General features: G+C 47.9%; 1 protein-coding gene across 4 annotated transcripts in view; it reads right to left on the minus strand.

Annotated features, from left to right (window-relative positions):
- Positions 1-11,293, minus strand: part of Sgsm1 (small G protein signaling modulator 1) — a 68,924-nt gene that overhangs the window by 24,112 nt on the left and 33,519 nt on the right. For all 4 annotated transcript variants that reach the window (XM_031337441.1, XM_031337438.1, XM_031337439.1 and 1 more), the window contains 5 exons: positions 9,275-9,339; positions 8,549-8,694; positions 3,386-3,514; positions 1,034-1,216; positions 161-229 (listed from right to left, as the gene is read on the minus strand). In XM_031337441.1, coding sequence (XP_031193301.1) covers positions 161-229; positions 1,034-1,216; positions 3,386-3,514; positions 8,549-8,694; positions 9,275-9,339 — 592 coding nt within the window. The remainder of the gene's footprint in view (positions 1-160; positions 230-1,033; positions 1,217-3,385; positions 3,515-8,548; positions 8,695-9,274; positions 9,340-11,293) is intronic.

An 11,293-nucleotide genomic window follows, 5' to 3' on the forward strand; every position in this document is an offset into this window, starting at 1 on the left:
TATTAAAAAAAAAAAAGCCTAATGCATCAAGCAAAGCAGCTGGTAGATGATGGATATCTAAACCCTACCACCACAGATGGGAGGGTGGGGCTTACATGGATTGGGCGGGGCTTGTGGATGGGGCGGGGCATGAATGGGGAGCAGAGCTTCAGAAAGTCACCTGTGTGCTGCTGCTGGAGTCGCTCTGCAGTCGGAGGTTCTGGCGGCCTGAGCTGCAGCTCTGTGAGGACTGAGACAGACAGGAACCAGACAGGCAAAGACAGAAGGTCACACAAGGAGCTTCTGGGTTGGGAATCCGGGAAGCCTGGTTCTATTCCTTCTCCTGGCTGGTCCAAGTCCCTTTCCAGAGTCTCGGCTTCCTAGCTGCTTCCTGGAGCCTCCTCAGAGATGACCCTGGCCTCTGGCCCCACCTTCCAGACTCCACATCAGAGCGACCCACCTTTAACTGCTCTGCTGAGCTTGAGAGCTCTGGCTAGGATTTAGGTCCTTCCTAACAGAGTCTCGGTTTTTCTGCTCCATAACCTTCTGCCCCTCCCCGCTCTGACGCTACGTTCTGCCAGGAAGTTGGCTTCAGCCAGTCTACTTGAAGCTGTTCAGCTAAAGTCTGTGTGAGGGCAGAGGCTCTGCCTTAGCTACAGAACATTCTGAATATTCCTGAAAGTACTTGGTAGGTATTCAATAAACATTATTTGAATACACGGAGGCAGACGCCGAGTGAAACCTGATACATGTTGTCTTCTCAGAGCTATCCCCAGACCTCCACAACTCCCACTGTCTTCTCAGGTCTATCCCTAGACCTCCACAACTCCAACTGTCTTCTCAGGGTTATCCCCAGAACTCCACAGCTCCCACTGTACAGATGCAGGAACTGAGCCCAGAGGAAAGGCACTGGCAAGTGACTCTAGGTGCAACTTGAACCTAGATCTGATTTGGAAGCTCCCCCTCCCCTCAAAAGCTGAAGGTGTGGCTGCCCCTAGGCTCTGGCCCCTCCCACCAGCATTCCCCCAGGTCAACTGTCGGTCAGGTCAGTTACCTCATTGCTGATGGTGGAGTCCCGGTGCAGCATCCTGTGAAGGTGGCTGTCCAGGCTGGCTCCTGAAGAGCACTTGGCCAGGGCAGCCGCATGGGACTCCCGCTCCCTCTGTCTCACGATAGCTTCACAGCCTAGCCACTCCGACATGGTTTGTGCATAGCAGGCATGGATCTGCTCGTCCACCTATGGGCACATGTGAAGGTCATGGTGGTGCTGAACACCCTGGGCTCTGGCCTGTTCGCATTTAATGTTGACGGCACTTAACAAATCTGGATGATATCTGTGCCCAGAATACTACAGAGCAAGGCTACTTCATCCCCACCCTCTCTCCCCTTCATATTCCCTCCTCAGTAATTCATTCACTCCCATAATCAGTCAACTGTTTGCATAATTTCACTATTTCTGCATTCCTTATCTATTAATTATTCAATCCATTTTTGCATTTGCTTATTATTTATTTAATCCATTTCTGCATTCGCTTCTTTTGATAAGTACCCATATTGTGCCAGGCACCAAGTTACGCATATACATTATGAGATGAGCAAAATCCTGCTACCCATCCACCCACACACCCACCCACCAGTTTACCCATCCATCCATCAGGTGAGGGCAATATCAGATTGCCAGAATTTCTCGTTTTCTTCAAGACTGAACCTGCTTCTACTGGCCTGACCCAGTAATCTCACTGCCAGGCATTTCCCAAACACAGAAAGCCTGCACGAGATGTCTGTTGCAGTTAGCTATTCTTACCCAAAAAATGTAAATAAATAAAGGTCTGTGGCATTGCCCAGCTACCTATCGGCAATTCAGAGGGAAACCTCCGCATATTCCCATGGGAAGTGTTATTCACTAAAAGGAAACAGGTATCAATAGAACAATTAGGATGGATCTGGAGACTTGTACTGAGTGAAAAAGTCGATCAAAATCTCAATACTACATAATTCTGTTTATATAATGTTCTAGATATGAGAAAATTCTGAAATGGAAAATGGGAGAAGGAGCCAGGGGATGATGGTGGGATGGAGGTGGGCATGGCTATAGAAGGGCGGATGAGGATTCTTTTTGTTTGTTTGTTTTATGGATTGTTGAGATATGGTTTCTTTGTGTAACAGCCTGGCTGTTCTGGACTCACTTTGTACACTAGCCTGGCCTTGAACTCATAAAGATCCACCTGCCTCTGTTTCCCAAGTACTGGGATTAAAGGTGTGTGCCACCACGCCTGGCCACAATGAGGATTCTTAAGGCACTAGCAATGCACAAGTCTTGATACATAAGGAAATAAGTACACACACACCAGTGTGTACACACAGACACACATACTAATACACACACATGCACACGCACACACACACACACGCACACACGCGCACACACACGCACACACATATGCACACACACACACGTGCATACACACACACACACGCACACACAGGGCTACAGGAGGATGGAGGAGCCTGAGTGGGGTGGGATGCAATACCAGCATTGGTGCTCTGTGACATCACAGGGCATCACAGTTCTGCTGGAGGTCACTATGGGGGAACTGAGAAAAGGTCCCACAGGTTTCTGCAATGCTTCCTACGAGGCGCAGGAGTCTACATGACCTCAAAACAGGAGGTCGGCTTGGTTGAAAATTCTCTCATGGTGTATTTCCACCACACAGCTCTTTCCTTGATGTTTGTGTTTCTTCACTGTGCCACTCACCAACAAGACTGTAACAGGCAACCAGGTGCCCAGGGCCCAGCTGCACAATACCCCGGTACACAGTACCCAGCTGTCCAGTACCCAGGTACATAGCTCCCAGCTGCACAATACCCAGCTGTCCAGTGTCTAGTACACAGTGCCAACTACACAGCACCCAGATACACGGTGCACAGCTGCACAGTGCTCAAGTGCACAGTACCCAGGTACACAGTCCCCAAGTTCACAGTCCCCAGGTACACAGTCCCCAAGTTTACAGCACCCAGATACATGGTGCACAGCTGCACAGTGCCCAGCTGTCCAGTACCCATCTTCACAATACCCTGCTACATGGTGTCTGGATGCACAGTACCTAGCTCCACAGCACCCAGTGCACAGTACCCAGGTACACAGCACCCAAGTGCACAGTACCTAGCTCCACAGCACCCAAGTGCACAGTACCTAGCTCCACAGCACCCAAGTGCACAGCACCCAGATACATGGTGCACAGCTGCACAGTGCCCAGCTGTCCAGTACCCATCTTCACAACACCCTGCTACATGGTGTCTGGATGCACAGTACCTAGCTCCACAGCACCCAGTGCACAGTACCCAGGTGCACAGTACCTAGCTCCACAGCACCCTGGGACTTTCATTGTCCTTACAGGTAACTAACCTCTTTTCTCTCCATTTCTGTCATCCCAAACTGGTAGTGGCCCAGGAGGAAGGGCCACACTGCCCTACGGATCTCGGGCTGGACACCTCCGTAGTAGATGAGACGCAGCAGCTCCTGTTCCGGGTAAGTCTATTGGGGAGGGGTCAGAGGGCAAAGGGACTGATCAACAGAGAAGCCAGGATGGCCTGCAGCCATGCCCTGCAGTTTTGTTTCTGTGGTAAGGCATGAATGAGCAAGGCCACATCTTTTGTGTCTGGAACACTCCCCAAAATGCCTGTATTAATGACTTGGTCCCTAACTTGGTACTATTGGAAGCTGGTGAGGCCTGAAGAGGAGAAGCCCACGCAGGTTAAGGTCACAGTGGAGGATGGTGGCTCAGCCCCACAGTAAGCCTTTCTGTTTCGCTCCTTTGCCATGTGTTCCTGCCATGCTGCCCTGTGCTGCCAGAGGACTACAGCAACAGGGCCTACAGACCTCAGTCTCCACAATGAGAGCCAAGACAAACATCTTTTCTTTATAAGCTTCCAGGCCTGGGAACTTGCTACAGTACAGGGACCTGTAATTAACTCTCACTGGAGGAGCTAACCACTCAACCTACCCAAACACCCACCAGTGGAGGGCATCGCTTTGTGGGGATGTAAGGGCAACCGATGCAGGTGTGAGGACTGATGTGTGTTGGGGGGGGGGAGGGCAAAGTGTGAAGTGGAGAAAAAGATAAAGGTGTGACCAGTGAAACTGATTTCATAGAATGGCAGGCGGGAAGGTGCAGGCTGGAACTCAAGCACTCCTGGAAGGTCAAAGTCATCTTTAACTACACAGAGGGCTTGAGGCTAGCCTGGGCTACATGAGACCTCATCTAGAATAAAATAGCAAAAAAAAAAAAACTAAAAAGAAGAGGAGAGGTAAGAGGGAGAAGAGGAAGGAGAAAAGGAAGAGGAGAGAAAAGGGGCGGACGGGGAGGAGGACAGAGAGGGGAAGAATGGGGTGGTGGGACATGTGCCCAAAGCAGTACCTAATGAACTAGCAATTCCCTTTAATTAACAAATGCAATCTCATCTCCAGTCAGCATGAAGAAAATTACTCTAAAGCAAAATAATCCAAAGTGAGCATTTCCAGGAGCCTCTTCTCACACCAGCAGCATCCTGCACGGGAGGGTAGCTTAGGGCTTCCTCTAGTGTGACCTTAGCTTAGTTGCTTCAAGAAAAATCATGAGCCTAAGCAACAGCTGCAGTGTATCCTTCCTTGGGTTGCCATGGGAACTCTGACCACCTAGGTAGATAAATGTCAGAGCCTTTAGAAACCAGAAAACCCAGTTGTGGCACAAATGTAAAGTCTTCATCAGAAAAGACCTCCTTTCTTCAAGGGGCGGGGAGCTCTCCGGAGCCATTTGGATGGCCACTGTTTCCCTAGGTTTTTATTTTATGTGCATGAGTGTTCTGTCAGAATGTAACTGTACCATGTGCCTGCAGAGGCCCTGGAGCTGGAGTTAACAGACGGTTGTGAGCCAGCATGTGGGTGCTGGGAACTGAACCCAGGTCCTCTGAGAGAGCAGCCAGTGCTTTTAACCACTGAGCCATATCTCCAGCCTCCTTAGCTTTAATTTATGAGTTATAAAATGACTCCTCTGAGGCTTCTCCTTTTTAAGGACATTTAGGAGTCTGAGTCTCTAGGAGTTTGTGAGTTCTGTTGTCAAGTTTGCTGATACATACATTTCTATGGTGTTCACATGTTTGATCCATTCCTTGGCCTGTGGAGTCTGTAGTGGTGTCCCCTCATTGACTTCTGACTGGTCACCTACATACCCTCCACATGCCTGTGCTTCTAATAAGGTGTTTCCCAACTGTATTTGTGTTTCTTATCTCCATTCTCTGTGTGTTCTAATTCTGCTCTGATCACTATCTTTCCTCCTGTCTGTCTGCTTCAGGTTCAGTTTGCTGCCCCATCCCCACTTACGGTCCCTAAGATAGAAAGTTAAGCTGTTGATCTGACATCTTTCTCCGTTTTACTTTATAGGTACAAAACCTGGACCTATCTATGTATGCATATATGCATGTATATATGCATGTATATACATACTTATGTATATATGTATATGTATTGTGTTACATATATGTATAATGTATATATGTATTTATAATGTATGTATGTCACATATATGACTGTGAGTACCTACATGAGCTGATGTGCACTGTGTGTATGCCTGATCCCCTCAGAGGCCAAACAAGAGTAGCAGATCCCCTGGAACTGGAGTTACAGGCCACGGTGAACTAACTGCCTGATGTGGGTGCTAGGAACAGCAAGCACTCTTAAGCACTGAGCCCCTGGATTGTAAGACAATGCTATGCTAAATTTTAATATTTCTTGTTTTATTTATGGTCTTGGGTCCTGCTTCTTGTAAATGCCATAGCTGCAATTATTTGCTAGAATGACAAGAGCAGAGATGATAGTAAAAATAGAAAAGCCATTTCCGGGTCTCCTGGCTCTGCTAAACTACATTTCCCAGACTCCTTTGCAGTCACCTGTGGTCATATGACCGTCTCTGGACACTGGAGTGTGAGACCTAATAGAAGCTATTTGCAGGCCAGGGATCCAGAGGAAGTTGGTGGGTTCCCTCCAGCTTCTCAGGGGACCAAGAGTGGCAGGGGATGGTGGGCTCGCAAGCGCTTCAGATGAAGGAGGAGGTACATCCACTGACGCAGTTCGCCAGTGAGAAATAAACCCAGTGTTTACAGGCAACATGACAGCGGGGACTGTATGTTCCTGGGATTCAGTGTACCAAGCACAGGAAGGCGGCTGAGACTTGAGAAAGGACTACACAGTAGGGGCAGGAGGTGTTCAATGAAGTAATTTTGGCTCATCCACTCTTTTACCCAATTTGACCTTAAACTGTTATCTCCCAAACTGGATCACGGAAGCACTCTGGGGACTTCAGAAACAGACGTGGGCTCTTCTCCCAGAGATGCAGATCTGGAGCTGAGCCTAGAAACCAGTTGGCTCCCCAGGAACTAGAAGGCTCACACTGTGCCCGTGGGAGGCCGAGAGAGAGTACTCTGGCTTATCTATTTCAGGTTTTATTACACTGCAATCAACTTCTAGGAACTCATTCTCAAAATCAAAATGTCAGAGGTACAGGAGGGCATGTGTTATGCTGCTGTTGCTGCTGCACTACCTGAAAAGGATTCATTTAAAAAGAGCTAAAAAGGAAGCCAGGCCTGATGCAGATTGGCAAATCCAACTCCAACACTAGGGAAGCTGATGTAGGAGGGTTGTGAGTTCAAGGCCAGCTTGGGTCATCTAGTGTGAGCTCCTTCCCAACTCAAACAACAATAAATTAGAAGAAAAAAAAATGTGAAAACTATGTCAGCAAGAATTTAAATAAACTGTGGGCCTCACTATTTCTTTAGGATCTGAAAGATGAGCCTTCATTCAAGAGCTAGGAAAGTAAGCTGGCCACTGAAAATACAAAATGTTAACAGTATAGATCTAGAGGCCAAGAGACGGCTTGGCAGGTAAAAGTGCTTGCTGCCAAGCCTGGTGAACTGGTTTCTGTGTGGTAGAAGGAGAATATTTATGACTGCAAGCTGTTCTCTCGTGAGCTCCATGTGCACAGTGTGGCATTTGTACACCCCCTTCCAACACACATAAAAAATAAATATACAAAAATTAAAAAGAAATATAGATGAGGTGGATACAGATATATTCCTATCACTCTATAGCTATAAATGAGACCAAAGATATGATACATAACTTTAGAAATTCTGTGTATATATAATAACCACAGAAATATATAAGATATATATAATACATAGGCATAACTATTTCTATGTATTTGTAGAAATAGCGATTAAAAATTCCGACGAACTACTTGACATATAACTTCTATGGTTTTTGTTTCTTTGTTTGTTTGTTTGTTTGTTTTTGAGACAGGGTCTCCCTTTGTAGCTCTGGCTGTCTTGGAACTCACTGTGTAAAACAGGCTGGACTTGAACTCACAGAGATCTGCCTGCCTCTGCCTCCCGAGTGCTGGGATTAAAGGTACGTGCTACCAGTGGCCAACTTCCCTTTTTATTTCTTCACAGCAATGGATGAGATGATCAGCTGCCTGATGCTCCTGTGCCTTGACTTCCCCACTATGGTGGGACACACATCAAACTATGTGCTAAAATAAGCCCTTAAACCTTCAAGTTGCTTGTGCGGTGTTGGAGGGGGGTTTGAGGGAGTAGGGTGGAGTTGGGGGTCATGACTGCAACAGGAGAGAAATTTTGTTGCATATAAATCCACATAGCTTTGAGGCTATAGAAACAGCAACATGGGAGAAACTTTGTTGCACACAGTTTTGTAGCTATTGATACGGAAACAAACACAAGGGTACAGGCAGGTGAGTGACAGTGTTGAGGCAGGTGCCCAGGCTGTGGCCTGAGTCAGAAGGACAGGGTCAGAGTAGGTGCCAAGGCACCCCACATGCACCCTAAAGTAGGTATGAACTTGGTCCAACACATGATCAGAAGCTCAATCAGCACATCATGCTCTGTAACTTAGGCTATCCTGGATCTCACAAAGTGGCTTAGGCTCTCATCAAAGCCACAATCCCTCTGCCTCAGCTTTGTGAATGCTGCAATGACAGGTATGTGCCACCATGTCCAGCTGAGCTGTCCCTTCTCTTCTCTTCAAGGTTGAATAGCCTTGTCCCTAATGCTTGGGCCCTAAAGGGTTTTCAGATTTAGATTTTCTTGCAGGTTTGAATATTTGCATGTGTATGTATATATATGTGCATTTATAAGTATGGGTCTGTTCTAAGTCCATGTGTTTAACATACACTTATTCACATTGTCTGCAGGTCACTTTACATGGTATATGTAGTGCATGGCTTGTTTGTGACCTGTCTCGTGAGGTCAGGTATGGAATTTTCCATTGGGGTTTCACGACAGATTTTCAATTCCAGAACACTTTGGATTTCGGGTTTGGGATTGGGACAGGGATATTGTACCTGTGCATGTTTCCTGACTCCCTCACCCTTCCATCTGGGTTGGGCTCAAGTCATCTGTGGGTCTCTGGACTTAACGCTTCATGTTCAGACAGGCATGCCTAACTGGATCCCCATGAGTCTAACCTGACAAGATGGCCTCCTTCCGTTCTCCCCTCTGGTGAACAAGCCCAGCTCACCGTGCTGTCCTGGATGTATTGCTCCCAGATGCTGGCCGTCAACCCTTGCCCAGCATCACAGGGCAGGTCTGGAGACACGATCATGTGATTGACCAGGGCCGACAGGTGGGTCCTCACAGTGGACAGGTGTCTGCAGTAGGCGAGCCCTGGCCAGGGAGGGAAGGCAAGCTTCACCTTCTGCCTACCACACTTCACTTAAGTCTCTCCCAGAAGCTCCATGGGGCTGTCTTGTTACCCACCCACCTCTATCTTCAGGAACTCTCAACCCAGAAAATTCTCACTGTCCCCTTTCCAGACAGGTAAAGCAAGTTGAGGATGCTGTCACTGGGTGTCTTGACAACTAAACCTAAGGGACCATTTGTTTTGTCTTTGGACAGATACCACTCTCCACTGCTTGAAGCCATTTAATAGATGTGCAGTGGGCAAGGAAGGGACAGGGAGGTAGGAGGAACCAAAGACTTCTGGGCTTACTCTCAGCCTGCCTCACATTCATACAGAAAGAACAAAGGCCAGATGTGGACAGTATCCCTGCTGGATGGAGAAGGGAATACCCAAGAGATGCCAAGTACTCTGCTTGCTTTCCACCCTAGTCCTGTCCCCTCAAAGGACTGCCTGCTGCAAGCACCTCTGTCCACTTTGCCCTGGGCACTGGGAACATGCCTGGGACACAAGGCACTTGGTAAATGCTTCTTGAAGACTACAGCAGGAATGGGGACCTGTACTCACATCCATAGAAGGCTCTGGAAAGGATCTGGTACTTCATGTTATCACAGAGTAGTTTCAGTGGGGCCCTGCAGGAGAAAGGGGGAGCAGAGGGACATAAACAGCTTAGCCACTCTACAAAGGAACCATCTTCAGGCCACACAGCAGATCAAAGTCAGCTCTCAGGGTGGAGGGATACTGCTGTGGCTCCCATCCACACGTCCCTTCTCTGTCACAGTCCAGGTTTCTGTTAGGGGATCACCACTTCTTAACATTGTGTCTCCATGGTTTGGATGCCCTGGATCCTAGTACATGAACCAGGCTGAGATGACTGGCTGAGAAGCGGTCATGTGACCCAACCTGGGTCAATGAGAATCAACCCTGGGATTTTTGCTGTATCTACCTGGAAGCATGCTCATTTTTCCCGCCTAAGTTTCTAAGCCAGTGGGATACATTGTAGTGGCTGCTGGAAGTCTTGCCATCACTAGGGAGGGATAGCCCAAGAACACAGCACCATAGTGGCCCTGGCCCCTCTCACATCTGGAGACCAGGAGAGTTGTTCCCCTTCTGAGCATTGGGATCCAGCCAGGCCCGAGGCCACTGTGCCCCCCTCCCCCAAGCCTCTCAATCATGCAAGCACATCTTTCTTTTCCTATTTTCTTTTGCTGATTTTTTTAAAGATAGGGTCTCATTATATAGCCCAGGCTAGCCTGGGACCCACAGCCCCCCTGCCTTAGTCTCTTGGGCACTAGGAATCACTGGCTTTCTCCATCACACACATTCATTCTTTCCCCCCTTGAATCAGTTTGGAAGAGTAGCCCCTGGATTTGGCCCCGTGAACTTCACAGTAGGCAGGACTCAGGGCTGCTGCTGCTCCCTGCTCAGTGCTTGCCAGGAGTGTTGGCATTAGGACCTCCCAAACCTATGACATCACATAGGCAACAGCACGATGCACAGACCTGTTGCCAAGAATATTCCACCAGCCACCAGCCACCATATTCCCAGAATCCACTTGGCTCACTTCCCACCTTTATCTGCATTACATCATTATCCATATATATATATACATATATATGTATATATATGTGTGTACATACATATATGTATGTGTATATATGTGTACATACATATACATACGTGTGTGTATGTATATATATATATATATATATATACATATATATATATATGGAACACCCCCCTCTCTCCCCCCTTCTCCTCTCCCTCCCCCCCCAATAAAACCTCTTACACATGCAACTGTTTTGGGCCTAGTGTACTGTGTTCAGATGCGAGCTGCTATTCTAACACATCAGGGAATGGAAGCAAAGAGCAGAGCAATGCCCAGCACTGCCATCCGGGAAGATGGGTTGTGAGCTCTTACAGGCCTCAGAATGGAAGACTCTTTGTGTATTAATCCTGAGGCTACCCCAGGGATACCAGAAAAATCCAGGAAGCCTGAAAAGGGAGCACAGCTGAAGTCTTGGGAGGGACCGTCCCTCTTCCTTGCCCTTAGGATGTGATGCTTGCTCAAGGTGCCCTTAGGGTGTCGGACTGGCTCAAGGTGCATACAGGAAGCTGTTCCTCGGGCTTGCAACTCTGCATGGAGGTGAGCTCCTTATTGACAGAGATATGAAAGTTGATGCTCTGAGGACAGACACCAGGCAAAGTTCTCAGGAGTCCACGATGACCCCATTCTAAGAAATTTCCTTGTAATAGCCCTACTAAGTTAATGTTTCATGCAAGAGCACACAGAACACATGGCTGTCATTAAGTAATTTTTCTGGCTCCTGGTACATGCTGGACCTGTATTTCTTGGCCTCCCTGTGAGTGGGACCATTGAGTTGAAAAGCAGAAATATCATTGCCTCTGATACTGTGGCCTAGTAACATCCAAGATAGCGGGCCCATAGCAGCTTCACGGCACACAGGACAATCCAGCATTTGCTATAAAAAGCCATTGCTATAAAAAGCCATTGTTGGCCAGGCAGTGGTGGCGCACGTCTTTAATCCCAGCACTTGGGAGGCAGAGGCAGGCGGATTTCTGAGT

This window comes from Mastomys coucha, unplaced genomic scaffold (genome assembly GCF_008632895.1).
Source record: "Mastomys coucha isolate ucsf_1 unplaced genomic scaffold, UCSF_Mcou_1 pScaffold22, whole genome shotgun sequence".
Classification (NCBI taxonomy): Eukaryota; Metazoa; Chordata; class Mammalia; order Rodentia; family Muridae; genus Mastomys; species Mastomys coucha.